The sequence below is a fragment of the Podarcis tiliguerta genome, assembly GCF_965153285.1.
Source record: "Podarcis tiliguerta genome assembly, chromosome: 4".
NCBI classification, from domain to species: domain Eukaryota; kingdom Metazoa; phylum Chordata; class Lepidosauria; order Squamata; family Lacertidae; genus Podarcis; species Podarcis tiliguerta.
In genome coordinates, this window is record NC_139537.1 from 8,710,920 (window position 1) to 8,733,842 (window position 22,923).

The following is a 22,923-nucleotide window of genomic DNA, read 5'->3' on the forward strand; positions in this document are numbered from 1 at the left end:
CGATCTGCAGAAAAGCAGAGACTGCCTGGAGGCTCCCCGTTCCCTCCTCCTAGTCAAACACAGGTCAACAAAGAAGGAAACTTGGAGTGTACACAAGAGAGACAAGTTCTCTGTGTGCCCTCTTCCCTCCCACGCTGTAAAACACAGGACAGTCCACCGCACTGAGTCACTGCATTCTTCCACTTCTTCATGGGAAATGTTATCTTTTTTAAGAGCACACCCCGAACTCAGGGTGTTTCCAGATCAATAAGAACGGCGCTGAACAAACTCACGGCGCCCTGTTTCCAAACAGAGCAAGGCACACATATACACACAGAAGCTAACAGCCAAAGCCTCTTGGTTGCTATAAACATGTCGTAATTCGTAGTGATGGGAGAAAGATAAACTTCATCAGAGAAGTCTCAGGAAAGGCTTAAAAGTTCTCCCCCAACTCCTAAAGTAGGGCTTTGGGTTAGTTTGGTTTTTGAGCAGAGTTTGGGAAACAATGGCTAACTTCTACCAACAGACTCGCTAGATGAAAGCTACCAGATTTTGTTCAATGAATCCGGGGACACTATACCAGGTGGACAGGGTATAAATAATTGTTGTTTAGTCATTTAGCTGTGTCCGACCCACAGTGCCACCTGCGTCCCTTCAATAGCAATAGCTTAGGGCCTCATCAAACCTAAATCCGGCCCTGCCCGTCTCTCACGTGGTCCCCCTCTTCCTTCTCTCCCTGCAGAGGCTGCCGGGAACGATGTTCTCGTCCGTAAAGCCATATGAGAACCAGCGCTATGCTGCCTTGAAGAAAGACTGCCAAAGGAGGAAAACCCTCTTTGAGGACCCCTTGTTCCCGGCGAACGACGACTCCCTCTTCTACAAGTCCCGAATTCAAGGTGTGCAATGGAAACGGCCAAAGGTAAGGTGAAGCTTTGCGGGGATGCTTTTAAAAGGAAATGGGGAAATGGGTATAACATCGAATATGATGCTTGGGTGAAATTGTGGAATGAAGGCTTAAAATTTACGGCGTGTACTACCTTGAAAATGATGTCTTTAACACCTGTCAAGCTAGCAAAAATGTACAGAATGAGTAGTAAACCATTTTGGAAGTGTAAAGTAAAGGATGGAGATTTCTACCATATGTGGTGGACATGTGAGAAAATTGAAAAAAAATTGGGGATATGATTTACAATGAATTGAAAAAATTGTTCAGATACACTTCCCCCCAAGAAACGGAACCTTTTTTGCTGGGATTGATAGGAGATGAAATAAGAAAAGAAGACCAGAGATTATTCATGTATGCTACGACTGTCGCCAGAAACTTAGTAGCCCAAAAATAGAAAATTCTGGAACTGCCAGCATTAGAGGAGTGACAGACAAAAATGGTTGAATATGTGGAATTAGCAAAACTGACCCACAGATCCGTAACCAAGAGGAAACAAAATTCAGAAGAGAGTGGAGTAAATTTGTGGCATATATAAGTAGCAACTGTAGAAGTTTAAAGACTGTAGTAGGACTAAAATAAATCTTATGGTGTGAATAGGGTGTTATTAAGAATGTGAAAAAATAAAGATTAATATGAAAGCCTGTTGAAGGGAGGGAGGGAAGTCTGTGCTCAACAGAATGCTGAGAAAATAAGCGGACATACGATTGTAGAATTTTACTGTATTTATTTTGTTTTGTTTATGTTAAAGAAAATTCAATAAAAAGCATTTTTTTTAAAAAAAGGGAAAGGGGAAATGGTTCAGGGTGTCATGAAAGTCTGTGTGAGAGAGATACGGTAATACTATGGGCGCTCCTGCTTCGTGGGCCTGATCCTGACCTCCCTTACTCCTCGTGGGAGAGGTTTGGCATGTTGGTCCCCTGGTGTCGCAGCAACATCAGGCGACGACGGCGGGAGCTTCAAAGCTGATGCAAAGCCATAAAGGCCAACATGGCAGATAATTTGTCAGAAAGGTACATTTGGCTCCGCAGTCAGTGTTAGAAACTCAGGTGTATAATCTCATTGCCAAATGGCTCCTTAAAACTAGGCTGTGGTCACCACAATGTCTAGGGGGTGGCACCCGCCCAATGGAATATTATTATTATTATTATTATTATTATTATTTATTTCCATTTCTATACTGCTTTATGTTTTAAAGAACAAATATAAATATAAATATAAATATAAATAATATAAATATAAATACAGTGGTGCCCCGCAAGACGAAAAACCCGCTAGACAAAAGGGTTTTCCGTTTTGGAGGTGCTTCGCAAAACGAATTTGCTATGGGCTTGCTTCGCGAGACAAAAATGTCTTGCGAGTTCCTGTGGGGTTTTTCCCCCTCCCCCCCTTTTCCCCAAGCTGCTAAGCCGCTTAACAGCTGATCGCTAAGCCGCTTAACAGCTGATCGCTAAGCCGCTTATCAGCTGATCCACTAAGCCCGCTAAGCCGCTAATAGCCTTTTAGCAGCTAATCCGCTAATCCCTTAAGCCGCTAAACTGCTAATAGCGCTAATCCGCTAAGCCGCTAATGGGCTTGCTTCGCAAGACGAAAAAAACCGCAAGACGAAGAGACTCGCGGAACGAATTCTTTTCGTCTTGCGAGGCACCACTGTATAGTACTTCACGTTACGTAACCCTCTGGTTACATTAACTTCAGGATGCGAACGTAGCAAACCCAGAATTACTTTTTCGGGTTTCGCTGCACATACATGCGCAGAACAGGCACCTCCAGCTGCAAATTCCTTGGGATCCGTCCGGAGCTCTGGAATGGATCCCGCAACTGGAGCTACCATTGTATAAATATAAATATATTATTTATACCCCGCCCATCTGGCTGGGTTTCCCCAGCCACTCTGGGCAGCTCCCAACAGAATATTAAAAACATGATAAAACATCAGACGTTAAAAACTTCCTAGTTCAGACCCCTGCAGTAGCCGTCGTTCTTTCAACCTCAGTCTTGCCACCTGCAGTATGGGGTGGCAGCACTGACCTAGCATATTACTGACAATGCATGTGAATCTCTTCTGGCGTTTTGCTGTGTGCTGTAGGGTTCTTCAGCAATCTTGCCTCTCCACCACATGGATATGATGATGGATCCTGACCATAGGGCAGCCTTCCTTAACCTGGCTAGGTATTTTGGAATACAACTTCCATCATCCCTGACCATTGCCCATGCTGGCTGTGGCTGATGGGAGTTGTAGTCCTTGATATCTGCAGGGTAAAGGTACAGGGGACCACTGATCATTAGGTCCAATCGTGGCCGACTCTGGGGTTGCGGCGCTCATCTCGCTTTACTGGCCAAGGGAGCCAGCGTACAGCTTCCGGGTCATGTGGCCAGCATGACTAAGCCGCTTCTGGCGAACCAGAGCAGCGCACGGAAATGCCGTTTACCTTCCCGCCGGAGAGGTACCTATTTATCTACTTGCACTTGATGTGCTTTCGAACTGCTAGGTTGGCAGGAGCAGGGACCGAGCAACGGGAGCTCACCCCGTCACGGGGATTCGAACCGCCGACCTTCTGATCGGCAAGCCCTAGGCTCTGTGGTTTAACCCACAGCGCCACCCGCGTCCCTTAATATCTGCAGGGTACCAACCTGGAAAAGATTGCTTCTTCAGGCAGTCTCTTGGGCCTAATAGTGAAACCGTACAAAACAATTGCTCACATTACGTTTTCCTAGGATGGGTCATTTGGGCACCAATTGGGTGTCTCTAAATGAGCTTAGTGCTTTAATTTGATTTCTGAATTGATGTGCTTTCCGGCAAACTGCATAAACGTGCATTTCTCAAGAGAGACACTCTTCCCCCCCCCCTCCTCTTGCCTCAGCTGCAAAATTCGCCCAGACGAACAAAGCACTTGAATTTCAAGAAGGACAAGGCAATAATTGTCTGGTTTGGTGAAGGATAGGAGAGGGAGCACGGAGGGAAGTGGAAGCTGGAGCAATTGGAGTCACTTTTTGCCTCATTGTTGACTGGTGCGTCAGAGCGTTTCCCGTGGCTGTGAAGAAACCCCTTTTCTTCTCTCAAGGATGGTTTTCGTTTCGGGGTTTCCCCCCGCCGTTGGGGCTCCCCGTGCCACTGTGGACGTTGCCAAAGTCTTGGAAAGGGTTCAGAGGGAGAGCCATAGCAAAAGAGAGGTCCAGGACTGCCTCCTGGTATTCTGGACTACATCTCCCATCATCCACAGCTGGCAGAACTGACCGATGGGAGTTGTAGTACGGAAACCTGTTCCCCAGTGTTGATGTGGGGAGCTGCTGGCCAAGAAGAGAAAAATAAACGAGGAGATAAAAAGTGCTACGTGTTAGGGCCTTTTTCAACCTGTGGGTCCCCAGGTGTTGTTGAACTACAACTCCCATCACCCCTAGCTAGCAAGGCCAGAGCTCAGGGATGATGGGAGTTGTAGTCCAACAACATCTGGGGACCCACAGGTGGAGAACCACTGTTTAGGCCAAAGAAAAGACGATTATTATTGGAGGTGGGGCAAGATTAAAAATGACGACAGTTCTGAAATATTAAGGATATCTGGGAAGGCAGGAGGGCAAAATGAAGCCAAATTTCTTAGGACAACGTGGTCCCCTGTCTTTTTCGCAACATGTTGAAGAAGCTTAGGAACGTGTGGCGCTTTAACTCCCTCACGACTCTGTGAGGTAGATCACGCCAAGAGACAGTGACCAACGGCAAGGTGATTTTTGAACCTGGTTTTCCGAGTCTCTGGGCTACTCACGGCACTGTAAGGGCTAGGATAATTTGTGGCATTTCTGGAGCTATTGATGTTTTGCTTTCAGAAACTGGCATGCAAGAGCAGAGCGCCTCTGGGCATGTGTTGAGACTGGGAAGGCAGCGCACTCCTGCTGTGACTGGTATTGAGAAAGATGAGAAACAGAGGCCGCTGTGAGAACAGGCCTCTGGAGTAGATTAGCCACCGCAGACTGTTCTTAAAATGCAAAAAAAGGGGGGGATAAAGATGAACAGAATCACGAGGTTTCGCGGCCAAAAGACTATTAGCAGAAGCCCTCTTCGTGCAGTATCTTCGACGGGATCGTTGAATTTTTCGAGCTCGTACCAGCACTTTGATAAAGGAAAGCCGGTTCCAGCGATAGTTTTGAATATATTGTTAAAGTAGCGTGTTTTCCGCTCCACCATTGATAACACTGGCGTTGATAACAGTGGCAAGCGCCTTTCTGTCTTAACCTCTTTAATTAATCTTCCAGGGTCAGTTGTGCAGTGCGAGGTCTCTCAACGAAAGGACATGAACTGCTTTTAGTCGTTTCTAGGAAATCTCTCCCCCCTCCCCGCACCTCCCATAGCTTTGAAAAGCTTGCACGATGAGAAATGTCCTTAGCTCTTCCCCGCAGGGCGATAGCAAGCGTTGTTTTTTGTTGTTGTTGTTTTGGTCAGCCGAGGTTCTGAGAATTGTGTAGGCTCCACGTTCTCAGGTATGCTGGAGATCCCGTTTGACCTGCAGCGGAAGGAGTGGGCAGAATCAACTGGCCCTTGTGGGAGCTACATGCCACATTCCGACCAGAAAATCCTTATTTCTGGCCATATTTGTGTTTTGGGGCTGGAGGAGACTCTTGAGAGTCCCATGGACTGCAAGAAGATCCAACCTATCCATTCTGAAGGAAATCAGCCCTGAGTGCTCACTGGAAGGACAGATCCTGAAGCTGAGGCTCCAATACTTTGGCCACCTCATGAGAAGAGAAGACTCCCTGGAAAAGACCCTGATGTTGGAAAAGATGGAGGGCACAAGGAGAAGGGGACGACAGAGGACGATATGGTTGGACAATGTTCTCGAAGCTACCAGCTGTGTCACTGCTGTGGTCATCTGCAACTGATTTCCACAAGGAAGCACTGACGTTTCCAGCCTTTGTGTCACGTTTTCAGGCATCTTTTTAACACAGAGTTGGTCTAGCCCAGTGGTTTTCAACCCTGGGGTGCCTTGAATGGTGTTCAGGCGTGCCACAGGAAATTCTAGCCTCTGTCCCTTGCTCTTTCCTGCCCTCCTCGATGCCCTCTCATGTCTCTGCTTCCCAAACACAGCAGAGGTTATTTCTGAGACTCCTCCGGAAAAACAACCTCTCAAAGGACCTGTTGATGGCATTTTACCATTGTACTGTGGAGAGTGTACTAACTTATGGTCTGTGTGTGTGGTTTGGGAGCTGCACGGCCAGGGAAAAAACAATGCTGTCCAGGGTTGTAAAGACTGCAGAGAGAAAAATTGGGTGCACTCTTCCCACCTTGGATCATATCTGTGCTTCCGAGTGCCATAAGAAAGCTGCAGAGATAGTGCAGGATAGTGCGCACCCCGGAAATGATCTCTTTCAGCTTCTGCCTTCTGGAAGAAGGTACAGGGTTATAAAGGCCAGGACTAGCCGCCTGAGAAACAGTTTCTACCCAAATGCAATTCTGGTTCTAAACGCGGCATAAGGGGTCTCTGTAGTATAGTGTATTTTAAAATGGGGTTTTAGAGTTTTTAGGGGTTTTTGAATGTTTTATATAGTTTTGTAGTAGTTTTATGTAGTTTTGTGGTAGTTTTATGTAGTTTTGTAGTAGTTTTATGTAGTTTTTCAATTTCATTGTTCTGCATGGGACATTGACAATAAAGATGTAATCGTAATCGTAAACAGCTGTTGGTTGCAGCAGCCCTGGCTATAAGCTCCCTAGTCCAGGGGTCTGCAACCCGCGGCTCCGGAGCCGCATGTGGCTCTTTTACACCTTTGCTGCGGCTCCGGGGTGGATACTAGCGAGGGGAGGAGGCGCATTGTGCGCCCCGACACTCCCCACTGTGGCGGGCGCTGTACTGGCTGTGACGTCGCATGGGGGCGGTGCGTGCGTTAGTCGCGCACCGTCCTGACGTCACCTTCCCGCTCGCTACATTGTAAGGGGCATGTACACTGGTCACTGCATTGAAAGGGGGCATGTACGCTGGTCACTGTTTTGAAGGGGAGTGAAGAATACACACACACACAACTTGTTAATTTAACGTTTATTTCTATGAGGAGGAGTAATTCTGAGGGGTCAAACAAAGAAATAATAAAAAAAAGTGACAAAAAGTTATTTTTATAATGACGAGTTTTGCGGCTCCCAGTTTTGTTTTTCTTTGGAAACGGGTCCAAGTGGCTCTTTTTGTCTTAAAGGTTGCAGACCCCTGCCCTAGGCAAATGGTGTCTTTGGAAAGTGGCTCTCTTGGGGGCAGGAGGGGGGCAGCTCAGAGATCGGGGTGGCATGGGTATGTGGAGGTTGTCTGTTAGCTCAGCTTACCTAGTGACCTCCAGCAGTTGCAGGCTGCAACTTCAAGCAGCGCTCGTGTTTTACATGCTGCATGACGGTCCCAGGTCCAAAACTTGATACCCACCTTCACCACACCTGAAATTTGATGTGGGCGTCAGGTTTGGGGCACACACCATTGTGGCTGTGAAGGAACGATCAAGTGCTGAAGGTGAATTCATAGGATTGTAGAGTTGGAAGGGACCCCGAGGGCCATCTAGTCCAACCCCCTGCAATTCAGGAATCTCAACTCAAGCATCCATGGCAGAAGGCCTCTGCTCAAAAACCTCCAAGGAAGGAAGGTCCACAACTTCTTGTGGGCGTCTGTTCCACAGTCAAACAGCTCTTACTGTCAGAAAGTTCTTTCTGATGTTTAGGCAGAATCTCCTTTCTTGTAACTTGAAGCCATGGGTTCGAGTCCTGCCCTCCAGAGCAGGAGGAAATAAGCTGGCCAAGGGTGAGGTAGACCTCATTCCCCCTTTTGAAGGACTAGACTGGTCTAGGTTGACCACAAACTTGACATGAGCCAACAGTGTGATGTGGCAGCTAAAAAAGCCAATGCAATTCTGGGCTGCATCAATAGGAGTATAGCATCTAGATCAAGGGAAGTAATAGTGCCACTGTATTCTGCTCTGGTCAGACCTCACCTGGAGTACTGTGTCCAGTTCTGGGCACCACAGTTCAAGAAGGACACTGACAAACTGGAACGTGTCCAGAGGAGGGCAACCAAAATGGTCAAAGGCCTGGAAAAGATGCCTTATGAGGAACGGCTAAGGGAGCTGGGCATGTTTAGCCTGGAGAAGAGGAGGCTAAGGGGTGATATGATAGCCATGTTCAAATATATGAAGGGATGGCATATGGAGGAGGGAGAAAGGTTGTTTTCTGCTGCTCCAGAGAAGCGGACACGGAGCAATGGATCCAAACTACAAGAAAGAAGATTCCACCTAAACATTAGGAAGAACTTCCTGACAGTAAGAGCTGTTTGACAGTGGAATTTGCTGCCAAGGAGTGTGGTGGAGTCTCCTTCTTTGGAGGTCTTTAAGCAGAGGCTTGACAACCATATGTCAGGAGTGCTCTGATGGTGTTTCCTGCTTGGCAGGGGGTTGGACTCGATGGCCCTTGTGGTCTCTTCCAACTCTATGATTCTATGATTCTATGATTCTAGGTCGACAAATCCTCTGACCGAGCATTAAGCGGCTCAGTGTTGCCAATACTGGTGTTGAAATAACGAAGGAGAAAGTTGCCAAAACAAACGAAACCCGGCGATGTCCAGAAATGGATAAGGATGACCTGTTGGGCACGTACCTCCCACAGGGATCAGTTGATTCTGCCCATTCCTTCAGCTTCAGGTCTAACAGGATTTTCAACATACCTGAGAACGTGGAGCCTGCACAGTTCTCGGAACCTCGGCTGATACAAACCGAAGGACCAAAGTCTGCTTTCGCCCTGCAGGGAAAAGCCAAACACATTTGTCATCTTGCAAATTTTCCACCACTTTGGGAAGGAGGGGCAGTTTCTGGGAACTGCTGAAAACAGCTCACGTCCTTTTCGCTGGGAGACCTTGCCTTGAACAACTGTCCCAGGAAGATTAACTTTAAAAAGGTTAACAGTTTGGGCCATGCTTCTTCCTTATCAAGGCAAGTGTAGATATATAGGGAGGGGAGAAACTGTATTCACACATACGAACCGGCCCAGGTTTTGAGATCTCATGGGGAGGCCCTTCTCTCGGTCCCACCACCCTCACAGGCATGCTTGTTAGGGACACAAGGCAGGGCCTTCTTGGTGGTGGCTCCTCCCAGGTAACTCTGGAACTCCCTCCCTGTAAAAGCCAGACCTTCCCTCCTTCTTGTCCTTCTGCTAGCAGGTGAAGACTGCCTTGCACACCCTCCAACATTTCCACACCAAAAACTGGGACACGTGTTTTCCGGGACGCGCTTCCAGACGAGTCACGTGACCCACTCCATGATCTCGCCCTGGGAAAAGTGCTTTTTTGAGGAGTGGGATCGCAACACCCAAAATGGCTGCCATGATCGCGTGTGGGAAAATGGGATGCCCTGTTTTTTTTCTGAGACAGTTGCGAATGGACTGCTTTTAATGACAGGGCTGGTGATGGGGGCCGTGCTGTTTACATTGTGATTATTTGTATTGTGTGTGTGTATAGGTGTGTGTGTTTTAATTGCTTTTCAATTATTGTGGGGGTTTTTTACCTGTTTTTACCTCTTTTTGTTTTTATCTTTCCCTGTTAGGGAAAAAGGCAGGTAATAATAATAATAATAATAATAATAATAAAAGTTACAGTAAATAATAATAATAGTAATAATAATAATAATAATAATAATAAGTTACAGTAATAATATTTTTTTTTTATTTGTGTATAAGTGTGGTGGGGGTTTTTTACCTGTTTTTACCTCTTTTTGTTTTTATCTTTTCCTGTTAGGGAAAAAGGCAGGTAATAATAATAATAATAATAATAATAATAATAAAAAAAGTTACAGTAAATAATAAAAAATAACATTTTTTTTTTGTGTGTGTGTGTGTATAAGTGTGGTGGTGGCAAAACCTGCATAATTTTGGGAGAGTTTTTCCTTCAGGGACAGAGCTGCTTATTTTACACAGCCTTAGACGCAGGACAGACCATGTGCTTGATGTTCCAAGGAGATAACTGGTTCATTCCACGGCCATGTACTGTAGAGACTCCCCTAATCTAAAGAACAGTTTAGATTTTATCCTGTAACTAAACTGCATTATCACACACACACCAGAGCAGCGATTCCCAAACTCTGTGGTGCATAGAATTCAAAATGCAATGCAATAAAATCCAACATAAGAAATGGAAGAAGCCATCGAACGCGCTGTTTTTAAAAGTGCTGTTGTAAAGCAGCAAACCAGCGACTGGACAGAAGAATCCCCTCAAAGGCCTGGGTAAACAGATGAGGTTTTTATGAGATGCTTGAGATATCCAGTAGGTGGAGCTTACAGAATCTCTCTTTGGAGAGGATATTCCACAAGGTTGGTGCTACAGCCGAACAGGCCCTTGATTCCATCCCCGTCTGGTCCCTCAGCTCCTTCGAAAAGAAGTTTTACAGAGAACGGGAAATCTATTTGCAGATTTCCAGTGTCCTCCCTGCTCCACACACCAAAAGGAAGAGGCAGGAAACCATGGCACCCGAAAAAAAGTTATAGCATTAGTTCTGCAAACTTGTTCAGTTTGCATAATTTTTATTAAAGAGGCTGATCCAATTCAGCTTTTCCTGGCTCGAGAGCTCAGAGAGCCTGTGTGCCAAATTCTTTTTGGGGGTTGTTTTAGAGCAGGCTATGCCGTACTTTTCCGTCTATAAGACGCCCCCATGTATAAAACGCCCCCTATTTTGGGGGACTGAAATTTCAGAAAATGGGGGGAGAGGGCAAAAAGTTGTTGACCTTTTTTTTTGGGGGGGGGGTTGTTGAGCTTTTATTAGGTGGGAATGCTCACCTGCATATGTTGCGAATTCCGCCTCTCATCTGTCCCCTCGCCAATCGCCCGCCCAATTGCCGCAGCCTTGGCCAATCAACAACACCCATTGACGCAGCAACCAATAACACGCACAACAGCCGCTGGCAGCCGCGGCAGCAACCAATTAAACGTCCGCCCTATGCATATATAAGATGACCCCCACTTTTTAAGCATGATTTTAAAGGGGGAAAGCCTAGTATTATTACGTGGCGCTCGGGTTGCGAATATGACCTGTACGGGATGTACGTTCACAACCTGCAGCATTCACAACCCGCAGTGGCGCGTCTGCGCACTCGTGGGTTGGGATTTGGTGCTTCTGCTCCTGTACAAAGCGCAATTTAGTGCTTCTGCGCATGCATGACCCCTGAAGCCCAGAAGTAACACGTTCCGGTACTTCTGGGTTTCGGCGGGTCCGTAACCCGAAAAAATGCAGCTTGAAGCGGCTGTAACCCGAGGTACACGGAAAAGTACGGTACGCAGCACTGCCCATAAGACGGGAAGACGACGAACCATCAATGAGTGCTCTTTGGGTTCGGTCAGTCAACCAGCTACAAATCAACCCACATTTTGCCTGCTTGTTCACAAAAATATCACAGAGCACTTTGTCAAAAGCCTTACTGTATGCAGATGACACCCAGCTCTACCTCTACTTTAAATCAGAACCAGTGAAGGCGGTGAAGGTCCTGTGTGAGTGTCTGGAGGCGGTTGGAGGATGGATGGCGGCCAACAGATTGAGGTTGAATCCAGACAAGACAGAAGTACTGTTTTGGGGGGACAGGAGGCGGGCAGGTGTGGGGGATTCTCTGGTCCTGAATGGGGTAACTGTACCCCTGAAGGACCAGCTGCGCAGCCTGGGAGTCATTCTGCACTCACAGCTGTCCATGGAGGCACAGGTCAATTCTGTGTCCAGGGCAGCTGTCTACCAGCTCCATCTGGTTCGCAGGATGAGACCCTCCCTGCCCGTGGACTGTCTCGCCAGAGTGGTGCATGCTCTGGTTATCTCCCGCTTGGACTACTGCAATGCGCTCTACGTGGGGCTACCTTTGAAGGTGACCCGGAAACTGCAATTAATCCAGAATGCGGCAGCTAGACTGGTGACTGGGAGCGGCCGCCGGGACCACATAACACCGGTTCTGAGAGATCTGCATTGGCTCCCAGTACGTTTCCGAGCACAATTCAAAGTGTTGGTGCTGACCTTTAAAGCCCTAAACGGCCTTGGTCCTGTATACCTGAAGGAGCGTCTCTACCCCCATCGTTCTGCCCGGACACTGAGATCCAGCGCCGAGGGCCTTTTGGCAGTTCCCTCCCTGCGAGAAGCCAAGTTACAGGGAACCTGGCAGAGGGCCTTCTTGGTAGTGGCAACCGCCCTGTGGAACGCCTTCCCATCAGATGTCAAGGAAATAAACAACTACCTGACATTCAGAAGACATCTTAAGGCAGCCCTGTTCAGGGAAGTTTTTAATATGTAACGCTGTACTGTCTTTAACACTTGATTGGGAGCCGCCCAGAGTGGCTGGGGAAACTCAGCCAGATGGGCGGGGTATAAATGATAAATTATTATTATTATTATTATTATTATTATTATTATTACTGAAATCAAGATACAGCATCCCCCTGATCCACCAAGCTTGTAACACCATCATTACAAAATGAGATTTGTCTGGTATGAGTTGTTTTGGGGAACCCCAGGTTGTTTATCAAAGGGAAAAACTCAGTGGACTGAGCCTGTGATTCCTGAGAGCCAGTGTGGTTGTAGTGGTTAAGAGCGGTAGTCTCGTAATCTGGTGAACCGGGTTCGCATCTCCGCTCCTCCACATGCGGCTGCTGGGTGACCTTGGGCCAGTCACACTTCCCTGAAGTCTCTCAGCCCCACTCACCTCACAGAGTGTTTGTTGTGGGGGAGGAAGGGAAAGGAGAATGTTAGCTTTGAGACTCCTTAAAGGGAGTGAAAGGCGGGATATCAAATCCAAACTCTTCTTCTTCTTCTTCTTCTTCTTCTTCTTCTTCTTCTTCTTCTTCTTCTTCCTGCATTGTCGGGGGTTTGGCTAGATGGACCCTTGGCTCCCTTCCGACTCGACGATTCTACGATTCTGTGATGTAAATCTGGGACTGATGGACAGCTCACACTAAACGGCTGCAGCTGCGTTTTCTGGCAAGGCGAGCTCGGCGTCCTGAGAGTGAAGGTCATTCGGGGACCTCGATGTGGGGAGGAGGGCGCATTGCTGCTAATCGAGTGTGTGCCGAACATCCTTTTGCCGTCCAGCTGTGCATGCCTTGGTGAGAAGCCAAGGTGAGATGCACAGCCGCAAAAGCGGAGCAGCGTTATCAGCAAAGGCGCACGGCTCAGCCAAGCGAAGGGCTGTGCAGGGTGTTAATTTGAGTGGTTTCATGCATGGATGAGAGCAAAGAAGAGGATCAGAGGCCCGGAGCGAAATGAATTCCTGCATTTCACACCTGCCGAGGTGTGCAACCCGCCTAGCGGAGCAGAGTTAACAGCAGGTTCAGAAAGCCTACTTTAAAAACAAGACAGGTATATTCATGTTCGCAGCATAGCTGTCAACCGTCCCTTATTGGGCGGGAAAGCCCCATATCCCAACGCCGTGTCCCGCTGCTGTCCCTTATTGATGATGTCCCTTAAATTTCCCGGGTTTCAAAGGAAGCAGCTCCTCTCCCTCCCTCCCTGCCGGCCAGGGAGGAGGGAGGCTCCAACTGTGTTGCTTGGCTGCGTTGCTCACCCAATAAGGAGTCTAAGAACGACTGGGGGGGTAGAGCTTGCATGCCTTGTGCCGATCAAATCGGCCGCGTTGCCTGGGGACTCGCCTTTGCTCAGCGCTTCCCAGCGGAGAGGTGATGGTGGTTTTCCTTGCTGCATCCCCTTTGCCGGGTTGCTGTGCTGTGGGAACCACCGCTTGAGGCTTCGTTTGGCTGCTGGCTGGGCTTTCTGCCTTTGGCTTGGAGGGGCTCAGAAGTTGAACATACCTGTGCTTGGAAAATCCCTTATTTTGGCTGCTGATCCCTTATTTTTGAGGCTGCTGGTCCCTTATTTTCAAATCTGTAAGTTGACAGCTATGGTTTGCAGGCAGGTGTGCGGCAGTGAGGACACTTTGCAAACGTTGGGTTGCACCCTGCCCCGTCTCAAAGTCTTGGAACGGGTGCCGGAAAGCAGCAGAAACCCATTTCCCCAAAATTTGGGGAATGATTTATAACGAGTTTAAGGAAATGTTCAAATGCCCTTAAAAAACCCTTGAAGCCTTCCTGCTAGGAATTATGGGTAATGAAATCCCCCAAAAACTTCAGGAGGGTCTTTATGTATGTTACAGTTGCTGCCAGAATTCTAATCGCAAAAGGCTGGAAGGGATAGGATATTCCATCTAAATCAGAATGGCCAAACAAAATCAGAGAGTATGCTGAGCTGGGGAGACTGTCAGCGGGGCTAAGAGACGTTGCAGATGTAAAATTTATCAGAGTGTGGGATATATACCAAGCGCATGTAAAAGAACACTGTCAAAAGATCAATACGTTGGCAGGTCTTGACTGAGCTTCAGTGTAATAAGTAGGATGTTTTTATAAAATGAAATTTATAGTCAGTCAAATAACACAGAGAAAGTGAAGTTTATTTATTTATTTTTTTAAATAAATTTTTTTATTAGATTTTCCACAATGATAACACAAACCGCAAAGCAAAATGATACACAAAAACAGAAAAAAGGAACAACAAACAGATAAACAATAACAACAAACTTAATTCTTCACAAATCCAACCTTTTAAACATCCTGGTTGACTTCCTCAAATCCCTCCCTTCTGAGTTTCCTTGTAATTAAAAGTAACAGCTTTCCAATATCATTATTAAACTAAAACAATTTCCAGCTATAGTCCGTCTTATTCACTTTTCTTAACATTCTAAGAGAAAGTAAAGTTTAAGCGCGTATTTAGTTAAAGAATGAATAACATCTATTGCATATTTCTGTTATAAAGTCTTCAACCAAATAATAATAATAATAATAATAATAATTTATTTGTACCCTGCCCATCTGGCTGGGCTTCCCCAGCCACTCTGGGCGGCTTCCAACAAAGATTAAAAATACATTAAAATACAGCATTATTTATTTATTTTTTAAAAAAAGGAAAGCAGCAGAAATGCTTTCAAAAGAAGACCAGCCCGTCCTTGCAAGGACCCCATGGCAGACTTTGAAGCTGTCGGGCCAAACGATTGCTACGCTCCCCAGTGTACATCCTTTGAGGCTGCGTAGGAGGAACTGGCTCCTGGTTTTCATATTTCCTCCTTATTTTCCTCCTTGCAGTTCCTCTGCTTGGCTTTCCATTATGCTCAAAACAGATGCGCTCGCAGGAGGCACACATACATCATCCTTCAGCATCTTTTCCACGTGAAATTACTTTAAGGGATGTTTTCCGATGCAAAAGGAAAGGGCACAACTTTTTGTGTTAATTTGTAGACCAGCAGCCAAAGGTTTGGGTCTCCCTCTGGGATGAAAATCCCACAGATTCTTTCTTTGCCAAATGAATTTCATTGATTTTTATCCACCCTGCAGGCCATGAAGCTCACTGGTTGAGCTTGGGCCAGCCACTGCCTCTCAGCTTATAACCTACCTGGCAGGGTTGTTGGGCGGGGGGTGGGGTTAATTGGGGAGTGGGAGAACCAGTTTTACTCCCTTGAGTAATTTGGAGGAAAAGGTGAGAGAGAAATGCCAGAATAAATCAATAATTCTCCGCCCAGTTGTGAAGCTCAGGGCCAGGGTAGTTCAATAAAACCTCCATGCACAGAGGCTATGTTTTGCCGCCTCCTTATTTGGAGGCAACAGTGCTTCTGGGTACCATTTTCTGAAAGCCACAAAGGATGGAGAAGGCTCTTGTGCAGTAGCAAAGAAAAGCTTATGCTATTCTAGGCTGCATCAACAGAAGTCTGGTGTCCAGATCAAGGGAAGGTATAGTCCCACTCTATTCTGCCTTGCTCAGACCAGACCTGGAATACTGTGTCCGGTTCTGGGTGCCACAATTTGAGAAGGATGTTGACAAGCTGGAAGGTGGGCAGAGGAAGGAGACCAAGATGGTTAAAGGGCTGGAAACCAAGCCTGATGAGGAACGGTTGAAGGAGCTGGGTATGTTTAGCCTGGAAAAGAGGAGACTGAGATAGGGTTATCAGACGCCCCCGGATTTGCAAATCTGTCCCCGGAAAACGTGGCAGTGGCAGCCCCGGCAGCCCGGAGCCAGCCTGGTAGCGCAGTTGGCTCTGGCTGGCTTCAGGAGCTGCTTGCTGCCGTGGTGCCCGCCATTTTACCTCTCAAGAAGTCCCCATATGATGTGTCTGCGCCCCCTTTGTTTTGACTTATCAGGGGAGGCTCAGGAGTTGTGGGCAGGCGGGCGTTGCCCAGTTTTTTAAAAACTGCACATTTATGTTTCACAGGGTGGGAAAGAAGGGCTTTGCACCTTGCCTGGCACAGAAACCACGCTCCTTGTGCCCCTCCTGGGCAATGGCCGCCCGCCCTCCCGCGACTCCTGAGCCTCCCCCGATCTGTCAAAACAAAGGGGGAAGGGGGCAGGAGATCAGGGAAGGCTCAGGAGTCACATAGAATCATAGAGTTGGAAGAGCCCACAAGGGCCATCGAGTCCAACCCCCTGCCAAGCAGGAAACACCATCAGAGCACTCCTGACATATGGTTGTCAAGCCTCTGCTTAAAGACCTCCAAAGAAGGAGACTCCACCACACTCCTTGGCAGCAAATTCCACTGTCGAACAGCTCTTACTGTCAGGAAGTTCTTCCTAATGTTTAGGTGGAATCTTCTTTCTTGTAGTTTGGATCTATTGCTCCGTGTTCGCTTCTCTGGAGCAGCAGAAAACAACCTTTCTCCCTCCTCTATGTGACATCCTTTTATATATTTGAACATGGCTATCATATCACCCCTTCACCTCCTCTTCTCCAGGCTAAACATGCCCAGCTCCCTTAACCGTTCCTCATAAGGCATCGTTTCCAGGCCTTTGACCATTTTGGTTGCCCTCCTCTGGACACGGTCCAGAGCAAGCTGCGTCCCTTTGTCCAGTTTTTTTAAAACTCTGCGCGTTTATGTTTCACAGGGTGCGAAAGAAGGGCTGTGCACCTTTATACAATATGCATGTGTGCTTGGGCCCGGGGTCTTTTGCCTCACCATCCCCACTACTGACTCCCTGTTGCTACTTTTAAAAAAAAAAGTGTCCCGGATTCATTGGGAAAAAATCTGGTAAACATAGACTGAGAGGAGATATGATGGCCATCTTTCAATATCTAAAGGGATGTCACATGGAGGATGGAGCAAGCTTGTTTTCACCAGCTCTGGAGGGTAGGACTCGAACCCGTGGCTGCGAGTTACAAGAAAGGAGATTCTGACTAAACATCAGGAAGAACTTTCGGACACTAAAAGCTGTCCGGCAGTGGAACGGGCTCCCTCAGGAGGTTGTGGGCTCTCCTTCCCTGGAAGTTTTTAAGCAAAGACTGGATGGTCATCTGCCATGGATGCTTTCGTTGAGATTCCTCCCGGGGGTTGGACTAGATGACCCTCGGGGTCTCTTCTAACGCTACAATTCTATGAATCCTGCTTGATGGTTTCCCACAGGTGTTAACGGAGAAATCTGAGGGCTCCCTTGGACAAAAAACAAGGACACCAGCCAGGAATACCAGAGCAAAACAGCAGCCAGTAGGCTTGGTCTTTATTGAAGACTGTCGCGACAGGACTCCCACTTGCCACAAGGTGGAACAAGATGGAAGCCCTGAACAAAAGAGCCCCCAAACTTTTATTAGCTGCTAATTCCCATGTTAAAGGTAAAGGTAAAGGTACCCCTGCCCGTACGGGCCAGTCTTGACAGACTCTAGGGTTGTGCGCCCATCTCACTCAAAGAGGCCGGGGGCCAGCGCTGTCCGAAGACACTTCCGGGTCACGTGGCTAGCGTGACATCGCTGCTCTGGCGAGCCAGAGCCACACACGGAAACGCCGTTTACCTTCCCGCTAGTAAGCGGTCCCTATTTATCTACTTGCACCTGAGAGTGCTTTCGGACTGCTAGGTTGGCAGGCGCTGGGACCGAACAGCGGGAGCGCACCCCGCCGCAGGGATTCGAACCGCCGACCTTTCAATCGGCAAGCCCTAGGCGCTGAGGCTTTAACCCACAGCGCCACCCGCGTCCCCATGTTACCCCCCCCCAAAAAAAACTACATCACGGTTACATCATGAAAGGGGAGATCTGGTGGCAGTAATCTGAGCATCCTGGACCCTGCCCCATGGTTCTCCTTGCCCTCCACCAAACACTCATCAAGTGTAACAAAAAAGATATTTACATTTCCCTGTTTCCCAGTCAAGTTAATCACGCTCTTTTGTCTTCATCTGGGTTTGTTATTTCTGGAATGGCTACCTGTATGGCACTCAGGTATCAGGATGCCAGGGATTATCACTCAGGCAGAGGGGCTGCTGAGTAGCTGAGCTCACATGTCTATATGAATTTCTGAAGTTTTCCCAGTGAGCCAGTAAACAAATACATTTATCAGTGAATTCTTACATTTGGTATCGTGCGGCAGAGGCCCTTTGAATAGACAGGAAGAAACTGTGGTGAAGTGTTTTGTGGGGACAAATCACAAAAGTCACAAAGGTGATTGTGCTGGTTTTGGTAGTGGGCTGCATGTGCACGATATCTGCTGGAGGGGCAACCCCCCTCCAACCTAGACATAAATTCCTGCAATGCAGGCAATCCCTTTGGACAGGATGCTGGACCAGATAGGCCATGGGCCTAATCCAGCCGGCTCGGTTTACATCCTTAAGGAAATTCAGGCAGCCTAAATGCTCCCTTCTTGCACCGGTGGGGAGTGACTATCAGTGCAATAAAGCTGCGCAACCCTTCTGCTGCCAGATCATAACATTTCTCTTTCAATTAGCCTTGTGTGGTTCCGAGGAGGCGATCCATCTTGGCTGCGGTGCTTGGAAGAGCCTTGCATCTCGTAATGCCTGCTTGATGGAAAACAGAGCTTTCTTTCCGAGCATCCCAAACTTAATATGCAATCTCTGTGTTCGTCTGTTTGTCTTGTTCTGCGACCTGAGACCTTGACACAAGCCAGCAAGAGAATGATTGAATTGGACTTGGGCAGGGGCTGGTTTTTCTGTTGTTGTTTTTTTATGCTTGAAGAGAATATCCTGGAGAGGGCAAATTTTTTTCTTCATCATTCGTGGTGCGTGGTTTGGATTGCAGTGTCTGCTGTTAGAAAGTGACTTCTCTGTCATTCAGAGCCGCTATGGCCTAGATTGGAAATTAATTCATCGCAGGGTTTATTTGTATGGCATTGGGTGGGAGGTCCACTCCCAGCCTTAGTTTGCCACCTGTAAGACAATCCTTGTTGCAAAGGGGAAGGTCTTGTAAAGAGGAATGCCAGTTATTAGGGCTGCAAGCTTTGATCGGTGGATAAATTGCCTAAAACTTGGCTGATGTCAGCTGGCGGGCTGCTAATTAATTTGCAAAATATTATTGGCTTGTTTCGCTGCATCCCTGTGACATGGAGCAAAGAATCGAAGGCTAAGCAAATGAGGAAGGGATTGAATTACCGTATTTTTCGCCCTATAGGACGCACCGTCCCATAAGGCGCACCTAGTTTTTTTGGGGGGGGGAATAAAGGGGGGGGGGAATTATTTCCCCCCCAGGCGCGGGGTTGGGGCGGGAGAAGCCCGAGCTTCCCCCGACCCCAGCCCCCAAACAGGCAGCTCTCTGCAAGCCGTGGGAGCCCAGCGCTGGCTCCCGCTGCTTGCTGAGAGGTCCGCGAAGCCTGGACGCGCTGAGCTCAGCGTGGGCAGGCTTCAGCATGCAGGCAACTCTCCGCATGCAGCGGGAGCGCTCCCGCTGCTTACGGAGAGGTCCGCGAAGCCTGGACGCACTGAGCTCAGCGCACGCAGGCTTCAGCATGCAGGCAACTCTCCACAAGCAGCGGGAGCCCAGCGCTGGGCTCCTGCTGCTTGCGGAGAGGTGCGCGAAGCCTGCATTCGCCCCATAGGACGCTCACACATTTCCCCTTCATTTTTGGAGGGGAAAAAGTGCGTCCTATAGGGTGAAAAATACGGTAATCTCCCTTAAGTATCCATCGCCTGCGCTGAGGTTTCGTGGAGGTGCAAAATTTAAATTTAAATTGTTAGTGGCTCACCAATTCAGCTAAAAACTAACGGGCAAGAACTTGAGAAAGTGGACTGCGCAGCGCTCCCTCTAGCTCTTCTGGCTTTTGGATAGCCCCGCAAACTTCCGCAGGGCACGGGGATTAAGGCTCCCCATACTCTGCGGAGGCTGCGCGCACCTAAGCCAGAAGCCAGGACAGCCAGCGGGATCACAGCGCAGCGATCCCACTCGTTGTTCTGGCTTCTTGTTTAGCCGCGCGTAGCCTCTCCTGGGCAAGGGGAGCCTTCATTCCCTACCTGGGAGAGGCTGCGCGCGGCTAAGGCTCCCCCAATAGCCGCGCTCCCTTTAAAGAGCAGGTGGAGTGTGTGGCTCTAAGCCCCAAGAGCCACACACACCCTCTACACGGTTCTTTAAAGGGAGCACTGAGCCTCCCGCCTGCATTCGCTCCATAAGACGCACACACATTTCCCCTTACTCTTTAGGAGGGGAAAAGTGCGTCTTATAGAGCAAAAAAATATTTCGAAGTCAGGTCCTCACTAAGGTAAACACCCAGGAATTTAATGGAAGAGACTGTCTCCACACAGCCCCCCCCCCCCCGATATACAACGGGGCTAGCTCCCCTCTCTTCCTCCGAAAGTCCAACACCATCTCCTTTGTCTTGCTAATATTCAGGTGCAAGTTATTCTCTAGGCACCATTTAGACACTTTTTGAACCTCCCCCGTGTACGCTGATTCATCTCCACCTGTAATTAGATCCATTATGGTGGTATCATCTGCAAACTTAATAATTACAGTGGATGGATGAGGTGAAATACAGCCATATGTATACGACGTTTTTCAAATGAGCCTAGTTCAGTCCCTTGATGTTGCGTCTCTGCTCACTTACGTTCTTTGTCAAAACTGTCCGGAAAGCGGAGGAAGGGAGGTCAAACGGCGACTTGGGTTCCCTGCTCGGCATTTTCCTAAGCAGATGTTCCCTGCTCTGTGCTGAGATGATGCTTTTTTATTTATTGCGCAGGAATCTGGTTTCTGGCACAGGATGTTTCAGGGTCTTCCAAATATTTGGGAGAGAAGCTGATCCTCCCAGCTCAGCAGTGGTGTAGCGTGGGGGGTGCAGGGGGGGCTGGCCACACCGGGCGCAACATCTGGGGGGGCGCTCGCACTCGCAGCTCTCTGCCCCTACTAAAATCCACAGGTTAGGGGGCGCAAATTACTTGCCTTGCCCCGGGTGCTGACAACCCACGCTACGCCACTGCAGCTCAGTATTGTTGACCCTGGGCCGCCGTGCCTCTTCTTCATCTCGTGTTTTCTTTCTCCTCTCTCCGTGCAGGACATCTGCGACGACCCCCACCTCTTTGTGGATGGAATCAGCTCTCACGACTTGCACCAGGGCCAGGTGGGGAACTGCTGGTTTGTGGCTGCTTGCTCCTCCCTGGCATCGAGAGAAGCCCTGTGGCAAAAGGTAACCTTGGAAATTGGGGTGTTGCTTGTTCACTTTAGGAGCCTTGTCAAGGCACATTTCACTTCTTGCAAAGCCGAGCTGTGTGGGCTTAAGCCCACAAAACCCGGCTCCTTGCAAATCTCCACCGCTTCTTGTTTTGAAAACACAAGTCTCTAGTCCTCATGATTGGGAAGGAAAGTTTGGAAATGTTTTGAAGGTTCTCCAAGGCCAGAACAATGCCAGGGGAGGCTTTGTGATTGGGCCCAGACTCCTTGACATGAGCCAACAGTGTGACGCGGCAGCTAAAAAAGCCAATGCAATTCTGGGCTGCATCAATAGGAGTATAGCATCTAGATCAAGGGAAGTAATAGTGCCACTGTATTCTGCTCTGGTCAGACCTCACCTGGAGTACTGTGTCCAGTTCTGGGCACCACAGTTCAAGAAGGACACTGACAAACTGGAACGTGTCCAGAGGAGGGCAACCAAAATGGTCAAAGGCCTGGAAACGATGCCTTATGAGGAACGGCTAAGGGAGCTGGGCATGTTTAGCCTGGAGAAGAGGAGGTTAAGGGCTGATCTGATAGCCATGTTCAAATATATAAAAGGATGTCACATAGAGGAGGGAGAAAGGTTGTTTTCTGCTGCTCCAGAGAACCGGACACGGAGCAATGGATCCAAACTACAAGAAAGAAGATTCCACCTCAACATTAGGAAGAACTTCCTGACAGTAAGAGCTGTTCGACAGTGGAATTTGCTGCCAAGGAGTGTGGTGGAGTCTCCTTCTTTGGAGATCTTTAAGCAGAGGCTTGACAACCATATGTCAGGAGGGCTTTGATGGTGTTTCCTGCTTGGCAGGGGGTTGGACTCGATGGCCCTTGTGGTCTCTTCCAACTCTATGATTCTATGATTCATTGTCAAGGCACATTTCACTTCTTGCAAAGCCGAGCTGTGTGGGCTTAAGCCCACAAAACCCGGCTCCTTGCAAATCTCCACCGCTTCTTGTTTTGAAAACACAAGTCTCTAGTCCTCATGAGTGGGAAGGAAAGTCTGGAAATGTTTTGAAGGCTCTCCAAAGCCAGAACAATGCCAGGGGAGGAAAGACAGGGTCTGAAAGACTTCTGCCCTCTTTTTAGCTTCCCTGCAATCCTGTCCTACTTTTGATGGCTTTGTGATTGGGCCCAGACTCCTTCAGATAAGATGCAACAGAATTTTGGAATTGGACATAAGAAGAATGCGGCTGGATCAGACCAAAGGACCGTGTTGTCCAGCATCCAAAGACCCAATGAAATTATTGAAATACCAGACCCTCCAAGTGCCCCAATTTTCCAGGCACAGCCCCAGAATTACAAAAGCCATCCCAACTAATCCAGAACGCGGCAGCTAGACTGGTGACTGGGAGCGGCCGCCGAGACCACATAACACCGGTCCTGAGAGATCTGCATTGGCTCCCAGTACATTTCCGAGCACAGTTCAAAGTGTTGGTGCTGACCTTTAAAGCCCTAAACGGCCTCGGTCCAGTATATCTGAAGGAGCGTCTCCACCTCCATCGTTCTGCCTGGACACTGAAGTCCAGCTCCGAGGGCCTTCTGGCGGATCCCTCGTTACGAGAAGCCAAGTTACCAGGCAGAA

The 22,923-nt window shown here is 48.3% G+C and overlaps 1 protein-coding gene and 1 long non-coding RNA gene across 2 annotated transcripts in view; one reads left to right on the forward strand and one right to left on the reverse strand.

Moving 5' to 3' along the window:
- The window catches only part of LOC310675924, a 52,873-nt gene that overhangs the window by 25,129 nt on the left and 4,821 nt on the right, over positions 1 to 22,923 (reverse strand). The window lies entirely within an intron of this gene.
- CAPN5 (calpain 5) overlaps positions 1 to 22,923 on the forward strand; it is a 97,087-nt gene that overhangs the window by 23,561 nt on the left and 50,603 nt on the right. Inside the window, exons 2-3 of the mRNA XM_083436500.1 lie at positions 722 to 898; positions 21,184 to 21,315. Of these exons, the coding sequence (XP_083292626.1) occupies positions 737 to 898; positions 21,184 to 21,315 (294 nt within the window). The 5' untranslated portion in view covers positions 722 to 736. The remainder of the gene's footprint in view (positions 1 to 721; positions 899 to 21,183; positions 21,316 to 22,923) is intronic.